Source organism: Canis lupus, chromosome 5 (assembly GCF_011100685.1).
Source record: "Canis lupus familiaris isolate Mischka breed German Shepherd chromosome 5, alternate assembly UU_Cfam_GSD_1.0, whole genome shotgun sequence".
In the NCBI taxonomy this organism is placed as follows: Eukaryota; Metazoa; Chordata; class Mammalia; order Carnivora; family Canidae; genus Canis; species Canis lupus.
This window is the reverse complement of record NC_049226.1, coordinates 294,110-319,299: the sequence shown is the minus strand read 5'-3', so window position 1 is coordinate 319,299 and position 25,190 is coordinate 294,110. Positions and strand designations below refer to the sequence as shown.

At 43.2% G+C, this 25,190-nt stretch overlaps 1 protein-coding gene across 16 annotated transcripts; it reads left to right on the top strand.

The window, feature by feature from the left end:
* The first annotated feature begins 1,010 nt into the window (after window positions 1-1,010).
* On the top strand, window positions 1,011-24,953 carry LOC119876284. Of its 16 annotated transcripts, none has more exons than XR_005358979.1 (5): window positions 1,011-1,951; window positions 3,192-3,375; window positions 13,719-13,767; window positions 14,196-14,224; window positions 23,599-24,953. XR_005358979.1 is itself a non-coding variant. In XM_038535574.1 (4 exons), exons 1-3 carry the CDS (start codon window positions 1,294-1,296, stop codon window positions 13,735-13,737), a joined length of 861 nt encoding a protein of 286 aa, XP_038391502.1. In that variant the 5' UTR covers window positions 1,011-1,293; the 3' UTR covers window positions 13,738-13,767; window positions 14,196-16,009. The 16 variants fall into 16 exon arrangements, 4 of the variants coding, with proteins under 4 accessions (XP_038391502.1, XP_038391503.1, XP_038391504.1 ...); XR_005358978.1 differs by having other exon boundaries at window positions 13,719-13,770; XR_005358974.1 differs by having other exon boundaries at window positions 13,719-13,930.
* Window positions 24,954-25,190: the final 237 nt, after the last annotated feature.

Sequence of the window (25,190 nt, the reverse complement as noted above, 5' to 3'; positions counted from 1 at the left end):
GCTCGGTCCTGGGCGCTGAGAGCAGCGGGGCGGGCTCCGCCTGGGGATGGGCTCTCACCCGGGGCCCCGTCGGGCCGCCCCGCGCCGCCCCCGCCGCACCCCGAGGGCGGGGAACCCGCTGTTGGGCCTGCACACGCCGCAGGGGCCAGGGCGGGGGCGCGGGGGGCGGTGGACACGGGCCCGGGTGCTGTCGCCCGGCCCTGGGCCTGCGGAAGCTGGGGAGGGCGGGGCCTCCGTGGGCGGGGCCTCGGCGGGGCCGCTGGGGGCGGGGCCTCGGCGGGGCGGGGCCTCGGTGGGCGGGGCGGTTGGGGCGGGGCCTCTGGGGGCGGGGCCTCGGCGGGGCAGGGCTGCTGGGGGCGGGGCCGCTGGGGGCGGGGCCTCGGCGGGGCGGGGCGGGGCGGGGCGGGGCGGGGCCGCCGGGGCGGGGGGCGCGGAGCGAGGGCCCCCCTGGCCGGCCGTCGGGGCCTGCCAACCACCAATCTGTATCTAATACGGAAACACTCCAGAAATAGTTCTTCGACGCGGACCGTAGATGGGCCCGTGCGGACGGTCCTCCGTGAGGCGGCCCCGCGGAGGGAAGGGCGCCGCGTGCTGCCTCCTGGGCCGCTGCTGCCGCCTCCTCCCTCCCCAGCCCCGGTCACCCCGGATCCCGGCCGCGTGGACGCTGCTCCCGCCGCCCCCGAAGCTGCAGCCGCGCGGCCAAGTGCGGGCGAGACCTCTGGACCCACCCGAGCCCTGCGTCCTCACCAGGCCCTGGTCGGTCACGTGTGGCCTGAGGTCGGAGCGGCAGCGGCAGGACGCTCCCCGCAGGTGTAGACACCTGGCAGGTGAGGCACGCCGGTCCCACGGAGCCCCAGACCGCTGCGAGAGAGGCCAGCGTTCCAGGGCTGCCCTGTGTCAGTCAGAGAAAACAGCGGAGGTAAAAGCGGGGCCTCCATGCGAGGGCCCCCGGGGACGGCGGCGGCGCTGGCCCACGGAGGAGCCGGGCGAGCCGAGACCCCCGCCTAGAGGCGAACACGCGGCATCGGCGTCACGAAGGGGGGCGGGGTCTGTCCCCAGAGCGCGGCCCGCGGCACCTGACTCCCCAGAAGCTGCGACTCACCGGCCCTGCAGGCTCTTGGACTGGAACCTTCCGGGCAGAGCAGTGCTGTACCCCTCTTCATCTCCGCAAGCGTGCGCCTGCGGGTAGAGGTACACGCCTGCGGGCACACGGAGGCACCTGCAGGCACAGGTACGGGCCTGCTGGCACACGGACTTACCTGCTGGTACACGGACGTGCCTGCGGGCACAGGTATGTGCCTGCGGGCACACAGACGCTCTTGCGGGCACACAGACGCACCTGCAGGCACAGGTACGCACCTGCGAGCACATGCACGCGCCTGCGACTACAGGGACTCACCTGCGGGCACAGGTACGCGCCTGCAAGCACACGTAGGCACCTGTGGGCACAGGTACGTGCCTGAGGGCACACGAACACACCTGTGGGCACACGGACGTGACTGCGGGCACAGGTACACGCCTGCGACCACACGGACTCACCTGCTGGCACACGGACGCACCTCTGGGCACACGGACGCACCTGCAGGCACAGGTACGCGCCTGGTGGCAAACGGACTCACCTGCTGGCACACGGACGTGCCTGCGGGCACAGGTACGCGCCTGCGAGCACACGGAGGCACCTGCGGGCACATGTATGTGCCTGCTGGCACACGGACTCACCTGCTGGCACACGGAGGCGCTTGCGGGCACAGGTACGCACCTGCGAGCACACGGAGGCACCTGCGGGCACATGTATGTACCTGCTGGCAAACGGACTCACCTGCTGGCACACGGACTCACCTGCTGGCACACGAATGCGCCTGCGAACGCAGGGACGCACCTGCAGGCACAGGTACGCGCCTGCTGGCACACGACCTCACCTGCTGGTACACGGACTTGCCTGCGGGCACAGGTACGCGCCTGCGGGCACACAGACACACCTGCAGGCACAGGTACGCGCCTGCGAGCACACGGATGCGCCTGCGACTACACGGACGCACCTGCAGGCACAGGTACGCGCCTGCAAGCACACGGAGGCACCTGCAGGCACAGGTACGCGCCTGCTGGCACACGGACTCACCTGCTGGCACACGGATGTGCCTGCGGGCACAGGTACGCGCCAGCGAGCACACGGAGGCACCTGTGGGCATAGGTACACGCCTGCGGGCACACAGACGCACCTGCAGGCAAGGGATGCGCCTGCGTGCACACGGACGCGCCTGCGGGCACACGGACACACCTGCAGGCACAGGTAAGCGCCTGCTGGCAAACGGACTCACCTGCTGGCACACGGACTCACCTGCTGGCACACAGACGCACCTGCGGTCACACAAACGCACCTGCAGGCACAGGTACGCGCCTGCTGGCACACGGACTCACCTGCTGGCACACGGACGTGCCTGCGGGCACACGGACGCACCTGCAGGCACAGATACGCGCCTGCTGGCAAACGGACTCACCTGCTGGCACACGGACGCACCTGTGGGCACAGGGACGTGCCTGCGGGCACAGGGAAGCGCCTGAGGGCACACGAACACACCTGCGGGCACACGAACGCGCCTGCGGGCACAGGTATGCGCCTGCGAGCACACGGACGCGCCTGCGGGCACACGGACGCACCCTCGGGCACACGGACGCACCTGCAGGCACAGGTACGCGCCTGCTGGCAAACGGACTCACCTGCTGGCACACGGAGGCGCCTGCGGGCCCAGGTACGCGCCTGCGAGCACACGGACGTACCTGCAGGCACACGGACGCACCTGCGGGCACACAGACGCACCTGCAGGCACAGGTACGCGCCTGCGAGCACACCGATGCACCTGCGGGCACATGGACGCGCCTGCTGGCACACCCGCGCTATGAGGCGGGTGTGTCCTGAGCCCCAGCAGTGCGGAGGGTCCCCCGGAAGGGCAGAGGCGGTGCCGCGGGCCTGCGTCCTCCTTCCTGCGGGCCCGTGGGACCTGCGTGATGGGGGAAGTGAGCCGCACCCGGGGCACCACCCGCCCCCCGTCCTGGTTGCAGTCGCCTTGAGGTTCCCTCTCTCCCCTGCCTCTGCTCCTCCCCCTGCTCGCTTCTCTCTCTCCTCTCTCTCTCTCTCTCTCTCTCTCTCTCTCTCATAAATAAGATATATTAAAAGAATTATTATTGCCTAGGAAGGAACACGCCTGAAGCAGGAACACATCAAAGATGCTGCGGCTGCGCCCCTGCTGTGGCCTTGGCCCTGAGCTGGCACCTGGTGCGCCGCCCTACTGCAGGGAAAGGACATGAGCCACCTCGTTCAGCTGCAGGGGGACGTTTCCACGCAGAACAGGGAAATGACTGCTTCACCCGAATCAGGTAGTGCTAAGCCTTCAAACGTGGCCATTGCACATCCTTATGAATTTTTAAGCCATTTTATCCATTTTTAAGACAATAGTGCTGACACTGAATCTGTACGTCCATTGGGGGAAAGTTGGTGAGAGCGTTGACTCATGACCCCGGCCAGGCGGAGTTCCCCCTTTGTGCAGGTCTTTTTCTCTTGACAACATTTTGTACTTTTCAGTATCACCCATCTTTTGCCTGATTTAGTGCTAAATATTTCATATTTTTAATCTTATTTTTTTTAATAAATTTTTATTTATTTATGATAGTCACACAGAGAGAGAGAGCGGCAGAGACACAGGCAGAGGGAGAAGCAGGCTCCATGCACTGGGAGCCTGACGTGGGACTCGATCCCTGGTCTCCAGGATCGCGCCCTGGGCCAAAGGCAGGCACCAAACCGCTGCGCCACCCAGGGATCCCTTTAATCTTATTTTAAATAGTATTTTAAAACCCTAAGCTCCAAAATGTTCTTTTCGTTACTATTACAAAATACAATTCATTTTTTTGTCGTGAATATATATTTCTAAGTAGACTTTATTTTTTTATTATTTTTTAATTTTTTTAAAGATTTATTTCTTTATGATAGACATAGAGAGAGAGAGAGAGAGAGAGAGAGAGAGAGGCAAAGACACAGGAGGAGGGAGAAGCAGGCTCCATGCCGGGAGCCCGACATGGGACTTGATCCTGGGACTCTAGGATCACGCCCTGGGCTAAAGGCAGGCGCTAAACCACTGAGCCACCCAGGGAATCCCCTATTTTTTAGAGGAGTTTTAGATTTACAAGAAAGTTGAGAAGAGAGCACAGAGAATTCACGTGTATCTGCACCCCATTTCCATCCCTGCCGATAACGTGTGTTAGGCTGGTACCTCTGTCACTATTTATGGATCTATACTGATGCACTATTATTTACTATAGTCCATACTTTATTCAAATTTCCTTAGTTTTGTTTGTTTGCTTTTGTTTTCCCCTAATGTCCCTTTCCTGTTCAAGGGTTCCATCCAAAAAACCACATCACATTTTGTCATTATGTCTTCTTTGTCTTCTCCTGGCACTAACAGTTTCCCAGACTTCCCTTGTTTTGGATGAATTCAACAGTTTTGAGGAGGACTGGTCAGGTATTCTGTAGAATGTTCTTGGAATTCAGTGGGAATTTCCCTGATGTTTTTCTCATGATGAGACTGTTCACTGATTTTTTTGGAAAATGGACAATCGCAGAGGTAAAGCGCCATTCCCATCACATCCTACCACGGACTGGCCCCGTCAGCATGAGCTGTCACTGTTACTGTTCCCTTCATCACTTGACTGGGGCAAAGCTGGCCAGGTTTCCCACTGCAAAGTCACTCTCCTCCCCGCTCCCCATATTGGACTTTTTAGACGGAGGTCACTGGGTGCAGCCCACACTTAAGGACGGGGGCGTCATGCTATCCCTACTTGAAGGGAGAGCATCTACATATGTTTTTGGATTCTCCGGCATGACGAATTGTCTCATCTTCCCAGTGTATTTATTCAATCATTTATTTATATCAATGTACACGCATGAATATTTATTTTAGGCTTAAGTGGGTTATAATCCAATACTACTTGATTTATTTTATTACTCAACTTTGTGTTACTTTTAGCCGTTGGGCACACTTTCAGTCGGCTCCCACATCTCTTTGACTTGCCCTCATCAATGTGGATTTGTGCTCTTGTTAGTACTTTCTTACCTTCCGGGATTATAAGGTGCTCCAGGATTCTCTTCTCTATTTCTTGTCCAGTCTTAGAATTAACCATTTTTCCAGAGAGTCCTGGTTCCTTTCACTGGAGAATGATATTAGAAGCCAAAATATAAACAGTAGGTATAATTGATTTTTTATGATGAATTTGTATCCTGCAAACTTGCTAAACACATTTATCATTTCCACTGTGTGGTTTTCCTTTGTTGTGGGTTTTTTTTTTTTTTGTACTTTCTTTTTTTAATTTAAGTAAGCATATCATCTGTGAAGAAAGACAGTTTTACTTATTTCTCTTCAATCTGCATATCTTTTATTTAATTTTCTTTCTTCTTTGAGTGTTTAGAGGTTCTAAAACATGTTTGAAATAAGAACGATAGGTCTTGTTTCTTATTACTGAGGAAGCTTTGAGGAAAGTATTGAATCTTCATTGTTAAGTATGATGCTAACTGGAGGTGTCTCAAGGATTCCTTCTACCAGGGTGATAGCTAGGAGTTTTCAGTATGAATGGATGTTAGGTTTCTGTCAACTTCTTTATCAGTTGAGACGATCACATGGTTTCTGTATTTTAGATTAATATGGTGAATTACACTGATTGATTTTCTAATGTAATCTCACACTGATCACTTCTAAGTTAATGGCTCTGTCCTCCACAAGGCTGCCCCCACTTAAGATGCCAGCCAAACGTTGGGGTCCCTAGGCCACCGGCACTTAGACCGGCTACAAATCCCGAAGGTCCCCCACAACCTTCCCCAATTCAGTAATTCATGAGAATGACACACACAATTCAGGAAAACTGTTATTAGGACGCTGCATTTCCATAAAGCATATAGATCAGGCCCAGTCAAACAGAGACACAGAGGAAGCTCTAGAAGGGCCTTGCACGCAGAGCTTCCATGTTCTCACCCTCTGAAATCAGAGCATCCGTTTCTGTTTTCGACTTATTTTGAGTTTAATGTTGTACTTTCATTTCTGCCAGCCCAAACTATATTTTCTGATTTTAACACTGATTCCTTCTTTGAGCTGAGTTGTTGTTTATAAATACGTTATTTCGTTTCCAGATAATTGGAACTTTTCAAGATATATTTCTATTATTGATTTCTAATAAAATTCAGTTGTGGTCAGAGAATGTGTTTTAGGTATCAGCTCAGTTATTTTAAATTGATTGAGTTTTCTTTGTGGCAGATAACACAGTCTAATCTTGGAAAATATTCTGTGTGCAACTGAAAAGAAATGATTACCGTGCTTTATTGGGTGTAATATTCAGTAAACGTCAGGGAGGTCAAGTTGGTTGATAGTATATTTCAAATCTTCTATTTTTCCATTGATTCTCTCTATGCTGTTCTATGAATCATTGAGAAACGTATTTAAGACTATGATTAAAAAAAACAAAATAAAATAAAACTGATTAAACTTGTGGATTTTTCTTATTTCTCTTTGTGATTCTAAAAGTTTTTACATTAATATTTTGTTATATTTTTGATCTGTTTGATATTTGTTATAATAACTCTGTTACTAGGTCTAACTCTGTTATTCACTTGATATTTTGAAACTGTGTTTAGAATGTTATGTGCTCCTGATGAACTGATCATTTTTACTGTGGCCTTCTTTTCTGTTAATATTCTTTGTTATGAAATCTCCTTTGTCTCTATTGATGTAGTCGCTCCAGACTTCTTTTCACAAATACTCGAACAGTATCCCTTTTTCAATCCTTTTATTTTTAATTGATTTGTGTCTTTATTTTTAAAATGTGTCTCTGCTGGGCAGCATCCTAGCGGTTCTTGATATTTTTATCCAATTTGGCAATCTCTGCCAGGGCTCGTAATTCCTTTATTTCTATATTAAATTATTTATCTATCTATTTACTTGTCTAGATTTATTTATTTAGATGCCCAGTAATTACCATGTTTTATTCTGCCTGGAAATTTTCCTTTAATCTTTCTTGTAATGCAAGCCAATAATTCAACTGAGTTACTACTACTACTATTATCATTAGATTTTTTTTTTAGAGTTATTGTTTTGCCTTTGTTTCAGAAAGTTATTTTCACTGGATATACTATTCAAAGCAGACAAAGTTGACATTTCTGTACTTTTAAGAACGACCCACTGTTCTCTCATGTGCTTTGTGTCTGACTAGAAATTTGCTGTTATTCCATATTTGCTCCATCGCATATAAACTATCTTTCTCTGTTAGCTGCTTTTGGCACTTTCTCTTCATCACTGGTTTTGAGCAACATGATGATGATGCACCCTGTGCACTTTTATTCATGTTCTTGTGCTTGGGATTGTTGACCTTGGATATATGACTTTATAATTTTCATCAAAATTTTTTAAATTGTCATTATTTCTTCAAATACTGCTTCTCTTCCCCTGTTGCCTCTCATCCTTAAGGACTCGAAGTACACATATATTAAAATAGTTGAAGTTGTTCCAAACCTCATGATATTCTGTTCCATATAGGTATGTATATTCCATATAATTTAAATATATGTAATTTCTCTTGTTTTCTCTGCAGTTTGTTTTGATGTTCACTAATTTTATTTTTTTTAAATAATGTATTTATTTGAGAGAGAGAGAGAGAGAGAGAGAGAGAGAGAGAGAGTGCATGCACACGGCAGGCAGAGGGAGGGGGAGAGGGACAAGCAAGCTCCCAGCTGAGCAAGGAGCGTGATGCAGGGCTTGACCCCAGGACCCGGGGATCACAACCATAGCCGAAGGCAGATGCTCAACTGATTGAGCCACCCAGGTGCCCCCGTTCACTAATTTTCTCTTCTGTAGTACCTATCTGCTATTATTCACAATCCAATATATTTTGCATTTTACACAATTAAGTTTCTATTTCTAAAAGTTTGGGGGTATTTTTATACCTTTTATGTTTCTATATTTTTAAAAAATATAGAATACAGATGTAATAATTATTTCAGTGGCCGTGTTTACTAATTCTAATATCTATGGCAGGTTTTGGTTTATTTCCATTGATTGTTGTCATCATAGATCATATATTCCTGCTTTTTTGTACGCCGGGTAAATTTTTACGTGATTTGTAATTTTTACATCATTGTTAATTTTACCCTGTTAGGTGCTGGAAAATTTTTATATTCCTGTATTTACTATTGGGCTTCATTCTGGGGTGCTGTTATATCACTAGGAATCAATTTGGTCCTTTGTGTCCTACTTTCAACATTTCTTAGGCTCGATTGAGCTACTAAGACAAGACCTTCCCACGTATGGTAGCCAGCGTGCCATGAATTAGGAGATTTTCCAGTCTGTCTGGTGAAAGCAGGTACCATTCCTATTCTGTGTGGCTGCTGGGCACTCTTAACTAATCCTTTTGGGTAGTTATTTTCCTGAGTTTGGGTGACCTCCTTACACCCATACACTGATTAGTGCTCAATTGCCCAGATTTGGTTGTTAATACTACAGTGTGCAAGGCAAACCTCCAGGGAGGAATTGGACTTAATCTTTCCAAAGCCAAATGCAAATAGATTAATTCTCCTCCCTTTTGAAGACTCTGAGCCTTGATTCCGTTTCCTCTGTAATACAGGTACTTGAGAACTGGCGGATTGTGTCAATGGAATATATTCTTCTTTCCCTAGGTGACTAGACAGGAAGATGAGGAGTTTAGACCCCAACCTTATCACTGGGACTTGACCTGGCTGGGGTATGTGGCATGTGCCCCTGCATGCTGAGCTAGCTCCAGGCTGAGAGCAGTCTTTCCAGGAGGATAGAGTCTCGTGGGACTTATTAATTCTATATTCTAGTAGTTGATGATAGATAGATAGATAGATAGATAGATAGATAGATAGATAGATGATTTTCTTCTCAATCAAAGCAATAACATATTCCTTAAATAGAATTTAGTTCCTAATCTATATATTTTGTATTTTTCTTTCTTGACTTAATAGACAGGCGAGGAACTTCAGTAAAATGTTCAGTACAATGTTCCAAGCAATTGAGGAGGCAGGGGGTCAATTCTTTTTCCTAGTCATGGTTTTTCACAAGTAAGTAGGATATAGATATAGTTTTTCTTTTTTTTTTTTTGTTTCCTTGTTCTATCCTTTATCAATTTGAGAAAAGTCTCTTTTATTCATAGTTATATGACAGTTTTATCATGAATAGATGTGGAAATTTGTGAAGTTCTTTAATTTTTCTTCCATTGAGACGAGTATATTTTTTTCTTTTACTTGTTTAATGTAATGAATTATATTGATTGATTGATGAATGTTAAAACATATTGACATGGCTTATATAATTCCAAATTTGACATAATGAATTACATTTCTTTGTATATTTGTGCATGTGTATTTACTGTATTCAATTTGCTAATATTTTGTTAAAGACTGTCCATTTCATGAAAGATATATTTTCATAGTTTTCTTTTTTTTTAGAATTACTTTGATTGTGATGTTATTGTAATACTAGCTTAATATGATGAAGTGGGGAAATGTTCCTTCCTCTATTTTAAGAAATAGGTTGAGTAATATTGATATTATTTTATACATAAATATCAATAAAATTAATCAGTGAAACTATCTGTATAATTTTGTGTCTGATGTACTAACTTCTATTTTATATCTCAGTCTGGTTTTAATGATTACTTTGATTCTTAAAAGTGTATTTTGTTGGGGCACCTGGGTGGCTCAGGGGTTGAGCGTCTGCCTTTGGCTCAGGGTGTGATCCTGGGGTCCGGGGATCAAGTCCCACGTCGGGCTCCCTGCGTGGAGCCTGCTCCTCCTCTGCTTGTGTCTCGGCCTCTCTCTCTCTCTCTGTCTCTCATGAATAAATGAATAAAATCTTTTTTTAAAACAAGTGTATTTTGGGCTTGCTGTTCCATATTCCTTTTGGTATTCTTGTGGAAGCTGTGCATCTTGCATAATATAGTAGATATTGGAAATATCTAATAAATAGGTATAGACCTAAAAGTCAGCACACCTTTTTGTCTACTAGACAAGGGTCTGAGTAAACTTAATTTTGTGATGAGCTGGATTTGAAGTTTGTTGTTTCTGTGGTTACCCTCAGAGCACAACAATATTAAATTCTTCTAGAGATACCTGGAGTTTAAGGTGAGGGTTAGTTTGGTTATTTTTCCCCTAGGGACTGCTGCATCCATACCCTGAAGTATTCCCTTTGCAGCAGCCACAGAGGGGATCTGTCTCTTACAACTTACTTATACTTCGTGCTTCTTACCCTAATGGGTCTGGGGAGTGAAAGGGAATTCTGTTGATCCGATTAAACCAGATCTCAGTCACAGGTAGACCCTGTGTCCCTAGGTGTTGAGAGGGCAGCTTAGATGTGAGGGGTCCTGCCTCTCATCTGATGTATTTCTAAGCCTGACATATTTCTCCCCACTCCCAGGGCAGATTTTGTTGTTGTTCTTTCCCTCCAGCTGCAATGAGATTTCACTGTATCCTAAGACTGACACTGTTTTGTTTTGTTTTTTTCTCTTCCTCTTATACATATTTTTCCAGATTGTATTCAGATATAATTGATATATAACATTGAGTAAGTTTAAGGTGTATGAAGTATTGATTTGATACACATATAGCAAAATTACACTACAGTCAAGTTAGTTAACACTTTGCTCACTTCACATATTCACCATTTCTTTTTTTGTGTGTGCTAAGAACATTTAAGAATTACTCTCTTAGCAACTTTCAATTATATAATACAGTATTATTACCTATAGTATCCGTCAATCTATATATCTGTATTTATATCTAAATATCCCTCCATAGATAGACACAAATCACATAATAATAATAATAATAATAATAATTTAAAAAGTTAAAAAAAGATGCAACAGACATGGGAGTGCAGATATATCTTTAATATCATGACTTCAAAAAAAATATATCCTGACTTCATTTCCTTCATATATATACCCAGAAACAGAACAGCTGAATCATATGGTAGTACTATTTTTTATTTTTTAGGTACCTCAGAAATGCTTTCCATAATGGCTGTACCAATTTACCTTCCTACAGTGCAGAAAGCTTCTCTCTTCTTCAGATACTTGCCAACTACTTGTCTCTTGTATTTTGGAAGACAGCTATTCAAACAGGTGTGAGGTGATACCCCATTGTAGTTTAACCTGTATTTCCCTGATGATTAGTGATATTGAGTATCTTCCCAGGTACCCATTAGCCATTTATGTCTTCTTTGGAAAAAATTCTTATTCAGCTCACCTGCCCATTTATTAATCACATACACACACACACACACACGTGTATATGTGTATTTATATATATACACATATGTATATATAAAAAAAAGGATGCAACCGTATATGTAGGATTATATATATATATATACATACATATATATATATTTGCTACTGAGTTGTTTGATATGATTTCCTTATGTATTTGGGATGTTAACACCTTATCAGGTTAATGTTTTGCAAATATTTATCCCATTCATATGCATAACAGGAGGAAAGCTAGAAAGTTCGTGAGTATATAGAAATTAAATAACACTCTTGAACAACCAATAGGTGAAGAAAAACCTCAAAAGAAAAAAATACATATATTTAAGCAACAAACCCCAACACACTATTTTCCCCTTCTAGTACTTTAAATATGCACTTCCATTATCTTTGAGCTTGTATTGTTTCTAATGGCAATCTGCAAACATTATAATGTTTTCTCCCTTTATAGAATGAGGTGATTTCTGTGCCTTGCTTTTTCTAAGATTTTCTGTTCACCATTTTTCTTCAGCAACTTGACTATAATGCAACGTAGTATGGTTTCCATTGGATTATGTATCCTTAAATTTTGTCGGGTTTCTTGATATTGCCCCATATGTCATTGCCCTATAAATTCCAGCAGCCTCAGTCTCTCTAGGTTCACTTCTATGAGACAGTTGTGCTCTGCTGTGATTCTCTCTCTTCGTGCTACAGGTGGCAAGGGAACTCCAAAGAAAATATCTCCTCTCAGACATCACTGTTCTGTACTGTGTTCTAATTTGGGGAAAACTGTTATTTCACACATGTTCAGTTTCCCCACTGTGTAGACAGGAGGTCAAGTCTGGTACCACTTAACTCTCTTAGGACCGAAGTGAGGCTTCAGTTAGCCACATATGTGCACATTTACAAGTCTCTTCTCTCTGTATAACTATAAACTTGTGTACATAAAGCAAATCAAGGGATACCTGGGTGGCTCAGTGGTTGAGTGTCTGCCTTTGGCCCAGGGTGTGATCCTGGAGTTCCGGGATCAAGTCCCACATCGGGCTCCCTGAATGGAGCCTGCTTCTCCCTCTGCCTATGTCTCTGCTTCTCTCTCTCTGTGTCTTTCATGAATAAATAAATAAAATCTTAAAAAAAATAAAGCAAATCAAATCTAATATTTAAGAGACTGATTTCAAATTAAGTTAAAATGTAGCACTTGACATAGTCTTGATTTTTCTGACTTTGTTTTGTATATTGTTTGGCTTGTATCTGGTAGTTTGCATTGCTCAGAGATCTCATTAAATGACCCCCTCTCTCTGTCATACCATATGCCCAGTCTCCACATGGGTCCATTTTCACACAGTGGGATTTCTCTACTGGAAGGGAGCTGGTCTTTCCTCAGTTTTAGTGGGAACATGAATCCTTACCCAAAATCGTGCCATGCAAAATGACCTAGAGTTAAGTTGGCCCTGTATTCACTGACCCAAATTCCTTGAGGAGAAGCTTCAGACAGCCAATCTTTCGGTTGGCACTCAAGATCAGTATGAATGAAGGAAATAGCAAGGAAAGTAGGTGGCTTATCCTTATGATGGATTGAGGTGACAATAATCTATTGAAGGTTTGCCATGAGCAGCACAGGGTGGTGCTGATATAGACTGGTATATTACTGTCTCTGGCCCTGTGGAGGTTAGAATCTAAAATATATTTCACAAAAACAAAAACTACTTTAATATCACTGGTCAATAAAAATTTCCTTTGTTTGGATTAGTAAGTTGCATTTCCCCCTTTTAGAAATGTCCTTTTTTGAATTAGACCAGTACTTGGAGTAATCCTCAAAATCACTCAAAATATTATGGTAATATATGCTCACGTAAGCCCTTAATAGTAACTTAACACATCATTGATTTTAGAGCACATGTCAGATGTATCCCTGGAAACAAATATATAAGACCATTAGATTACAGAATATCAGAGGAATAGAGACCTTAAGTGTATCAAGGAATACCCTAAACCCCAGGAATCGTTGTACCCATCATGCTTCTGCTCTCTGTCACCATCTCTGTATGGCACCTATGCAGTGAAGCCATCCTGATTTAGTAGCCAACCTTCCACTGCCCAGAAGACCACTTGTTTTTTTCCCATCATTACCTGTTACATGTCACAACTTTAGAATAACCAATGTTCTCTAAAGCCAATATAATTTCAATTTTCAATGATCAAAAGTTTTTATATTTACCATTGTGGATCTAAAGTGGTAAAAACCCAATCATCTTGGGACAAAGGTGTTTTTATTTTTTTCTTTAGAATAGTTTAGCATGACTGTAGAATGTATAACCATCACCCAGCAGAGAGAAATAGAAGCAACCCAACTTTATTTTTAAGAAACAAGTATGTCTTCCTGCCTCTTTCTTTGATCCTGAAAACCAAATGCTTTTTTTCAGGTGCTGCACAGAAAGCTAAAGCAAGAAACTGACAAGTTCATGGAGAAATGTGGTATTTTCTTTGAAGAATAACTGTGTGTTTTTTAGTTTTTCCTCTAAATTTTACAATCACCTCCTGGCAGCTAATATATCTTCCCTTTTCCTAATGCTCTCCTGCAGCTTTTCTTTTTCCTCTGCTCACTGAGTAGAACCAAACTGGCTGATGTCTGCAGGTGAGCAGTTTTCATATTAGGCATTTGTCATTTCAGGATACCATTCTTCAGTATTAGCTTTCCATTATCAGACTTCCTCTTCTCATTTTGCTAAGGAGGGCAAGCTGTAGTCATTAATGGAATTGTCTTCCTCCCTCCCTCTCCCCTTCCTTCCTTCCCACCCTCCTTCTCTCCACCCCCCTTCCTTTCTCTATGTCATGACCCAGGTTAGGAACTGGATTGTACAACACACTTATCATTTTTAATCTCTCTTTGTTTATTCTAGTGTGAAATTGCTTTCCAGGTAGTATTCAGGTAAGACTTCCTCCTCTTGTGGGATAATTTGAAACATTTGTGGAGAAGATTCTAATTTTGCTGACCTGTTATCAGAGCTGTCATTAGAGTTTTGTAAAACATCAATTCCTATACAATCTTCTGTCACTCATACAAGCCCATGCTCATCATTCACTCTTCATGGATGCTTTTCTTGGGCGGATGATCAGTGAACCTAAAAGTGTCTCTGAGATTAAACATAACTTCGAAGGTATAGAACTAGGAGAAAATGCAAGGTCTTGGGTACAATATAGACAACTGACTACCATGGTGTCTCCAGGCAGTCTGTTCATCTAAATGTTCCACAGAAAACAAGGATCAGAAAATCTTAGAGGTCGGTTCAGGACTAGGACATGTGAAGAGCTCTTGGGTCATGTGTATTTCCATAGGACCTCTAGGTGACTGTCCAATACCTCGTGAGGCAGATGCATTGTATCTGGCTCCCTCATTTGATTAGAACTTACCTTGGGATTCACATGATTAGCACTTAGAGCAAGACTTAGGGGAAGGCCGAGTTAGATACTATAACAAGACTCTCAAATGACTAGGAGAAGCAGTCAGTTGTGGATACGGATGGAGGATTGCACCTGGCTGAGCATGATGACGTCCAGGGGGATGTGGCAATGGCGGGCCTGGTAGAAGTCAGGCCAAGTGGACTTCAAGAAGAAATACCAAGGAAAATCTAGCACAAAGTAGCTGGGGGCTGGAGGCACCATTGGCATCAAGAAGTTCTCTCCACCTGAAGCAGGATCTTTAGATACTAGCCTGGAATGGAGGGCTCAGCTCTCGGGACAGGCTGGGTCTCAAGACTAGGAAAACTCTGAAGCTTTGGGACATTCACTAAACAGGGTTCAAGCACAAACACAGCTACAGAGATTTAGGACCAGGGCTAAGACGGGGCTCATAAACTGAGTGATAGTCATGTTTTCTGGTGCAGACACAAGATCACATGGTGAGCCACGCATGGGGTTGCAACTGGCAAAATGTTAGATTTTGTGTTGCAACAACAATTGGTCCTGGAGGTAGGTGAGTAAATCCAGAGATCTCAGTTTTGAGACAATTAGCTACAAGTTGAAGTTGGCTACAAGATGGAGCCTGCCAGCTTGTATTAGTGTACACGGCAGCAAGGCCATTAGTCTTTGTCTCCCTAGGGCCCTCAAATTAGCACAATGCCAGAGCCATGGACTATATACCTGACAGTTTTAAACTCACTTACAGGAAGCATGAACACAGGTGATTAGGCTGTTTCCATGTAGAAGTCAGTTCTGTTGGAACAAGCTGGTAGCCAAGTTATATCCAGGGAGTCAGCACCAGAGACTCCATAGCCAGAACTTCTGAATGTGACTCTGGGGCACAGGCCATTTTCTTGGTAGAACTTGGACAAGTCTAGATACTCATTGTTCTATATTCAGATTCAGGTTCCAGATACAGATTCCATCAAAAAGTGAGTCAGAAGCAAGAATATAAATTCTAGGACTATTTCCAGTTGTATTTGGGCCAAAGGAAGCTTTAGCCAAAAGGCCTCATGGACTGGTTTAAAAATGTTCATATGATATTGGTCATCAGTCAGGTATCCATGTTCAAACTGGGTAAATTCTGGGATGCCTGGGTGGCTCAGCAGTTGAGCACCTGCCTTTGGCTAAGGGCCTGATCCGGGGCTCCTTGTGGGAAACCTTCTTCTCCCTCTGCCTATGTCTCTGCCTCTCTCTTTCTGTTTCTCATGAATAAATAAATAAAATCTTTTGAAAAACACAGGGTAGGGATCCCTGGGTGGCGCAGTGGTTTGGTGCCTGCCTTTGGCCTAGGGCGCGATCCTGGAGACCCGGATCGAATCCCACGTCTGGCTCACGGTGCATGGAGCCGGCTTCTCCCTCTGCCTGTGTCTCTGCCTCTCTCTCTCTCTCTGTGTGTGACTATCATAAATAAATAAAGAAAAAAAAAAACACAGGGTAAATTTTAAGAATCAGAGGGGGACCTATGACATTTTTGCCTGAGATAACAGTTCCAGGCAAACCTGTGTATGTCGTGCTGGTCATGACCCCAGCATACCCGAAGACCGTCCAGCACCTCAAACAGTATCCTCTCCTTTCCCAGAAGAGGGCACCTCAGGCTTCTGCAAATTGTGTGTGTGTGAATCACCTCCATTTTGTGCAAAGTCAAGAAGCCTAAAAGACACCTCAGACTTTTGAGTGTTAAGATCCAGAATGATATTATTTATATTTTATTTTTAAGTTAGAAGAAAGACCTAGGGTCTTGGTTTCAGTTCAATAATTAGTCTTGTAGCCTGAAGCCATCCACATTAACTTTCCTAAGTATCACATCTGTTAAATGGAAGTAGTCTTCCCTGTCTACCCACTCACTGTTGTTTCTGAGTCAAATGAAACAAAATGTGTTAAAGTTCCCATGAAATGCATACTGTTGTCAAAACTAAGAGCCCATTTGGAGACATCAGTCATTCTTTATATTAGCACAATAGAAAGGAGCAAGAGGGCATGTGTGTGTGCATGTGTGTATATGTGTGTGGCTGTGAGCTCAGTGGATATCACAGAAAAGACTCAGTCTCTTCAGGTTGAAAGCCTTGGTAGGGGAGGCACTGAGAAGAAGAGAAAGGTAGAGATAACAAGGCAGTTATTCTTGCTAGGACTCCTGGCTCCTAGAGGGACAGTGGAAAAGATGCAGCACTGCAGAAGCCATAGACATTCAAACAGATGCTCTGGGTGCCAGTATTTTGTATACTAACCCAGTGGCACACACCCTGTCCTTGGGATAGAGATCATTCTTTCCTTGTAGGCTTTACAATACATCAGAGAGATGATGGGGGAATGCTCTGACCTACACCAGGTCCAGAGAACTTTAAAGATAAGAAATGTGCAGAAAAGTGAGACAATTTCAAAGGGCAGGGAAGAAAGAGCCAGAAAACAAGGTTAATAGTGGAAAAATGAGAGGCAAGAAATCCCTTGCTTTGTTTTGGTTCTAAAAATAAAGGCCTTTGATTTTCTAACAATAAGTTTAATAAGTTCATGAAATAAACTTAAATTTACTCTAGAATATCATACTAAATATTGTTATTCAAAATGCTCTGTTTCATTAAAGCTTGAGTTTTTTAAAATAAATTATTTAAACAGAGACAAGTTGAGAAGTTCCAGCCATTGCTGAGGGGAGAGGCAGATTGCATTTAAATATTCAATACACTCTTTTTAAGGGTATCAATTTCTCTCTCTCTTTAATTATAGAGTTCTAATTATCAGTTTAAGTATGCCCTACATAGATTTTTTCCCTCCTTCATCATGTGGAAGAAAAATCATAAGAACCTATAAGAACTAAAGCTTGGAGAAAGCAGGGTCTGACAGGTAGTCACAGCAACAAGAACAAGAAATTCCTCAAGCAACACTGCTCAGAGCCTGAAAATTTAAAGTTTCTAAACCAAGTTCTTCTGAAGCCATGGAACTGAAGTTGCAGGAGGCATTTTAGTACCTTGATAGACTTTGTGACAAGTTTTAAGAAAAATGTAGAGGAAGGAAGATTTGACAGGGGAGCACTGTAGCCAAAGCCTGGTCTTAAAGCTTTGGAATATATTAAATGGTGACTGACAGACTAATAACAAGAATTTATTGAGTTCTTATTACCTGGCAAGCTCTGTTCTGTATTCTTTATATCCATTATTCATTGGCTTATCCCAACAACTCCAGGAGGTATATCTATAATTGGCACCATATGATGGTGATGAGAAAACTAGTCTTATGGAGGGCAAGTAAAATTTCTAAGGACACAGAGGCAGTAAACAATAGGACTGAGATTAACCCCATAGTCCATATTATTAAGCACTGTGATAAGCTGTCTTCCATGAAAAAAACTTAGAGAACAAGAGAGGATACATTAGATTTGTCATATTTAAATCTGTATTGAAGGAGGAGGCAAGATGGAGGAAGAGTAGGAGGTCCTCGTTTCATCTGATATCCCACATTTAGCTAGATGACTTTCAAACCACCCTGAACTCCTATGAATTCAACCTGAGATATAAAGAAAGAACAATTGGAACACTATAGAGAGAAAAGTGACTCCTTCTTATAAGCCATACCGCATTGGACGAAGTGACTAGAAGGAAGAATTCACCACAAGAGAAAGAACCAGAAGCAATACTCTTCCACAGACATAATGGATATGGATTTAAGTACCATGTCAGAGATACAACTTAGGAGTACAATTATAAAATTACTGGTGGCTCCTGAAAAAAGGCATTAAGGACTCTAGAGATTCTTACTGTAGAAATGAGATCTAATCAGGCTGAAAGTAAAAATATTTTAACTGAGATGCAGTCTAAACTGGATGCTCTAACAACTAGGATTAATGAGGCAGAAAAGAGAGTGACATAGAAGTGGAAGTGACAGTTGATGGAAAGGATGGAATCTGAGGAAAAGAGAGAAAAACATCTAAGAGCCCACAAGGAGAGACTCTGGGAATTATGTGATAGTTTGAGAAAGAATAATATTTGTCTTATTGGCATTCCAGAGGATGTGGAGAGAGAGGACCAGAAAGCATGTCTGAACAAATCATAGCTGAGAACTTCCCTAATCTGGGGAAGGAAACAGGCATTCAGGGCCAAGAGACAGAGATGACCTCCCCACCCAGATCAACAAAAACCAATCAACACTATGACATTTTATAGTGAAACTGGCAAATTTCAGAGATAAAAAAAGAAAATCCTAAAAGCAGTTTGAGATAAGAGATTCCTAACTTACATGGGAAGAAATATCAGGTTAACAGCAGACCTCTCCACAGAGACCTGGCAGGCCAGCAAGGGCTGGCAGGATATATTCAGGGTCCTAAGTGAGAAGAACATGCAGCCAAGAATACTTTATCCAGCAAGGCTGTCATTCAGAATAGAAGGAGAGATAAAGAGCTTCCAAGATAGGCAGAAACTGAAAGAATATGTGACCACCAAACCAGCTCTGCAAGAAATATTAAGGGGGACTCTGTAAAAGAAAGAGGGAGCCCAAAGAAACCATCTTCAGAAACAGGGACTGTATAGGTAATACTATGACACTAAATTCATATCTTTCAATGTCACTCTGAACATAAATGGGCTAAATAATCCAGTCAAAAGACACAGGATATAAGACTGGATAAAAAAGCAAGATCCGTCTAAATACTGTCTACAAGAGACTCATTTTAGACATAAGGACGCTCTCAGACTGAAAATGAGGGGGTGGATAACCATTTACCATGCAAATCGTCCTCAAAAGAAAGCTGGGGTAGTAATCCTCATATCAGATACATAATTTTAAACCAAAAACTGTAGTAAGAGATAAAGAGGGACACTATGTCATACTTAAAGGGCCTATCCAACAGGAAGATCTAACAATTATAAATATTTATGCTCCTAATGTGGGAGCCACCAAATATATCAACCAATTAATAACCCAAGCAAAGAAACATATAGATAATAATACCCTAGTAGTAGGAGACTTCAACATGGCACTGTCAGCAAAAACAGCTTGTCCCAAGACAAGCAGAAGATCACCAAAGAAACAAGGGCTTTCAATGACACACTGGACCAAATGGATTTCACAGATAGATACAGAACATTCCATCTAAATGCAACAGAATACACATTCATCTCAAGTGCACATGGAACTTTCTCCACAATAGACCACTTATGGGGTCACAAATCAGGTCTCAACTGATACTAAAAGATTGAGATTATTCCCTGCATATTTTCAGACTGCAATCATTTGGAACTATAATTTAATCACAGGAAGAAATTTAGAAGGAATTCAAGCACTTGGAGGTTAAAGAGCATCCTATTAAAAGATGAATGAGTCAACCAGGAAATTAGAGAAAGATTAAAAAGATTCATGGAAACTAATGAAAATGAAAACATAACTGTTCAGAATCTTTGGGATACAGCAAAGGGGGTCATAAGAGGGAAATACATCTCAATACAAGCCTCCCTCAAAAATTGGAAAAAATCTCAAATACACAAGCTGACCTTATATCTAAAGGAACTGGAGAAGAAACAATAAATAAAGCCTAAACCAAGCAGAAGAAGAGAAATAATAAAGATTAGACCAGAAATCAGTGAAATAGATAGAGATGAGAAGAAGAATAGAACAGATCAATGAAACCAGGAGCTGGTTCTTTGAAAGAATTAATAAGATTTAAAAAAAAAAGAAGGAATTAATAAGAGAGATAAACTTATTAAGAAGAAAAGAGAAAAGACTCAAATGAATAAAATCATAAATGAAAGAGGGGAGATCACAACCAATACTAAGGAAACACAAATTACCTTAAAAATGTGTTATGAATAACTGTATGCCAACAAATTAGGCAATCTAGAAGAAATGGATGCATTCCTCCAAAACTACAAATTACCAAAACTGAAACAGGAAGAAATAGAAAGCCTGAACAGATCAATAACCAGGGAGGAAATTGAAGCAGTCATCAAAAACCTCCCAAGACACAAAAATCCAGGGCCAGATGGCTTCCCAGGGGAATTCTATCAAACATTTAAAAAGAAATAATACCTATTCTACTAAAGAGGTTTCAAAGGCTAGAGATGGAAGAGATACTTCCAAACTCGTTTTATGAGGCCAGCATTATCTTGATCCCCAAACCAGACAAGACCCCACCAAATAGGAAAACTACAGAGCAATAGCCCTCATGACATTCATGATGTAAAAATTCTCACCAAGATACTAACCAATAGGATCCAACAGTACATTAGGAGGTTCACCACAACCAAGTGGGATTTTTCCCCGGGATGCAAGGCTGGTTCAACACTCATAAAACAATTAACCTGATAGGTCACATTAATTAAAGAAAAGACAAGAACTGTATCATCCTCTCAATAGATGGAGAGAAAGCATTTGACAAAATACAGCATCCATTCCTGATCAAAACTCTTCAAAGTGTAGGGATAGAGGGAACATTCCTCAGCATCTTAAAAGCCATCCACAAAAAGCCCACAGCAAATATTATTCTCAATAGGGAAGCACTAGGAGCCTTTCCCCTAAGATCAGGAACAAGACAGGGATGTCCACTCTCACCACTGCTATTCAACATAGTACTAGAAGTCCTGGCCTCAGCAATCAGGCAAGAAAAAGAAATAAAAGGCATTCAAATTGGCAAAGAAGAAGTCAAACTCTCCTTTTTTGCAGATGACAAGAGGGGATTCCTGGGTGGCTCAGCGGTTTGGTTCCTGCCTTTGGCCCAGGACATGGTCCTGGAGTCTCAGGATCGAGTCCCACGTCGGGCTTTCTGCATGGAGCCTGCTTCTCTCTCTGCCTGTGTCTCTACCTCTCTCTGTGTGTGTCTCTCATGAATAAATAAATAAAATGTTTAAAAAAAAAAACAAAAAACAAAAAAGAAAACTCAAAAGACTCCACCCCAAGATTGCTAGACCTCATACAGCAATTTAGGGACATAACAGGATACAAAATCAGTGAACAGATATCAATACACATTAACAATGAGACTGACGAAAGAGAAATGAGGTAATCCATACCATTTAAAATTGCACCCAAAATCATAAGTTACCTAGGAATAAACCTAACCAAAGAAATAAAGGATCTGTACTCTTAAAAACTACAGAAGAGTTCTGAAAAAAAAAAAATCAGGGGATCCCTGGGTGGCTCAGCAGTTTGGTTCCTGCCTTCGGCCCAGGCTGTGGTCCTGGAGATCCAGGATCAAGTCCCACGTCGGGCTCCCTGCATGGAGCCTGCTTCTCCCTCTGCCTGTGTCTCTGCCTCTCTCTCTCTCTCTCTCTGTGTCTCATGAATAAATAAATAATTAATTAATTAATTAATTAAGAGATGGGAAAAAAAAAATCCATGCTCATGGATTGGAAGAATAAATGTTGTGAAAACGTCTATGCTACCCAGAGCAATTTACACATTCAATGCAATCCTATGAAAATACCATGCATTTTCTTCACAGGGTTGGAACAAACAATCCTAAGATTTGTATGGAACCAGAAAAGACCCTGAATAGCCAGAGGAATGTTAGAAAAGAAAACCAAAGCCGGAGGCATCCCAATCCCTGACTTCAAGCTGTATTACAAAGCTGTGATCATTAAAACAGTGTGGGCCTGGCACAAAAACAGACACACAGATCAATGGAGCAGAAGAGAGAACCCAGAAATGGGCCCTCAACTCTATGGTCAATTAATATTTAACAAAGCAGGAAAGAATATCCGCTGGCAAAAAAGACAATCTCATCAATAAGTGGTGCTGGGAAAATTGGACAGCCACGTGCAGAAGAATGAAACTAGACCATTCTCTTACACCAGACACAAAGATACACTCAAAATGGTTGAAATGTCTAAATGTGAGACAAGAATCCATCAAAATCCTAGAGGAGGACACAGGCAACACCCTTCTTGAACTTGGCCACAGCAACTTCTTATTAGACACATCTATAAAGGCAATTCCACATTCTCTTAGTAGAGGTCTGCGCTCTCTCCTGCCAACTACATGGGACTAAGGGACATTGTAAACTGCATGAGAAATTGTCATTTATCAGTAATTCTGAGGGGATCACCTATAACTAGGAGTTTAACAGAGGGTCTTTGATAATAGCAAAGTAGAAAAGTACTGATGTTTTTTTCTTCTAATTACCCCCATCTCAGTCAGCTATTAGGAAAAAAAAAAGTAAGTAAATCCTGCCTCTCTGAGCCTATATACAGTTTTTCTACTTACCGATGTCCTGTTTTATCCTCCTCAGTATTAGCTCCTATTAACTTACCCTATACCCCTACATGATGAGTGGAAATAAAGATCTGGTCTGTCAGAGGGGCTAATTGCAGTTATCCTAACAAGCATCATGCACTGTCCTCCCTGCTGCTTCCTCTTGGCCCCAGTCCTTAGGCATTAGTCACTTCCACAAGATTGTTCCAAAGCCATTGCCAGAAAGGTAAGCCAACTAGTACTTGGCTCCAGAGGCTTGATGGTCCCCAATGCTTCTTGGAATAAATCACTGCTCAGTATCCATGACGGGCCTGCTACCATGCAGGTCATCTCCCCTCCTGGCTTTGCCTCAACACGTGGGACCCCTGCAAGCCCCTGACAAAGGAGCACTTGATTGCTCCCCTGCTCCGTGCCCATTTTCCTGGACCGTAATTCTCCCAAACACATTTTTATACTTCTGCTCTTAATTTGCGACTAACTCATATCCAACCCGCCTCTGGATATACGTTTGAGGTCATTTCTTCCCTGTTTGTATGCACAGGGAAGTGTATTTACTTTGAATTCTAAGTTCTTAGCGATGTGTATCTAGTGCCTAGGTACTTCAGTTGGCCAACACCTTTCCTTTGGCCACAAATCCCGGCTAATCTCAAATTTGTTCTTTCTTTTTGCTAGGAAGGATTTATTTGCGTTTTAGTAATGAAGTCTGTTTTGTAAGAATCCAGTCTTGAATTGCAGTTCTAGCTCAATTACGGCTGTGGAGTGTGATGCTGGCTGCCTTTAAAATGAGCATTAAACCTCACGGGTACCAAGGTCTGCTCCCACTGTGAGATCTCCCTATCAGCAGGACATTCCATGTGGTCCTCATGCTAAGTGGCATTGTTCTCCCAAGAACTCAGGCTTAGGACAAAGTCAAGGATGATAGAGACCCGGGATGGGTGGGTCCTGGTCCTCTCTCTTCACTGCATTAGCTCCTCATACTAAACCAGACAGGACCTCAGAGAGATGAGGTCGGACTGATGAGTCTACTCCGTCATGCTGCCAGCAAATGCTAGCAAAGCCTTACCCATGCAGCCCTGCCCAGGACCAGAGGAGGCAGGGCGTGATCGACTACAGCATCCTTACGGGATGAGCAGGTGGGCTCCTGTGGAACTATGCTGCGCCCATTATTCACCACTCAGCACCTTCCTTTATTAGTAAAGAAGCACGGTTACTTCTGAGCAAGAATATGTGAGGTTTTCCAGAGACTGCGATGCTGTAACCACGACACTGACCAGATTTTCACTGTTGAAATCTTACCCAAAAGCTTCAAGGCTGGCTCAGGAAGCTGGTCAGGACTACTCGTGGATTCCATCTTTCTTTGAATTCCTATATTGTTTTTTTCTATAAACCATTTATTTTTACATGAACTACAGTCTTATTTGGATTATTGAGATACTTCGTGAATTAATTTAGTTTCATTCTCTAGACTACCAGCTCTTTAGGGCAGGTAGTGTACGCTGTCCTTCATCTGTCCTTCCTCTTCCTCTACACATACCTCTTAGCAGAGTGATTGTGATTAGGCGGTGTTTGGCGAGTACATACTGAGTTATGCTAGATTGAGTGATTGATTGTCCGTTGTGACCACTGAGCAGAGTGGTGAAAGAGGGCATCCTTCGGGGGAAAATCAGCGAGCCCACTGGAACATATCTCAGTGGAAATGCTGTGCCCTCTAAATTTGATCATGTGAAAAAGACAGCATGACCTTTGATATTAAAGGGATATCTGGTCTTCAGCATGCCACAGAGGCTTCGCCGTCTCCTGCCTGACTGCTTGTTGAAAGCCTCCTAACTATCAGGGAAGCATGGGTAACTGTACCTCGCCCCCCAAGCCCTCAGAAACTAAATGACTTACTCTTGCAGATTTCAATTTCTATTGTAAAGCAATTTTGAGGGGCACCTGGGTGGCTCGGTTGGCTTGACATCTGCCTTAGGTTCAAGTCATGATCTCTGGGTCCTGGAATTGAGCCCCAGGTCAGGCTTCCTGCTCCACGGGGAGTCAGCTTCTCTCTCTCTCTCCCTTTGCGCCTCCCTCCTGCTTCTGTGCTCTCTCTTAAATAAAAATTTTTTAAAAAATTAAGCAATTTTGGTGTAGTCAGTATATTATTGGTGCAAGGATAGACAATCTGATTAATGGAACAAAATAGCAAAACATGAGATGTGTGAGCATATGATTACCTAATTTATAATAAAGACATCACTCAATACGGTGAGGAAAAGAATAGTCTT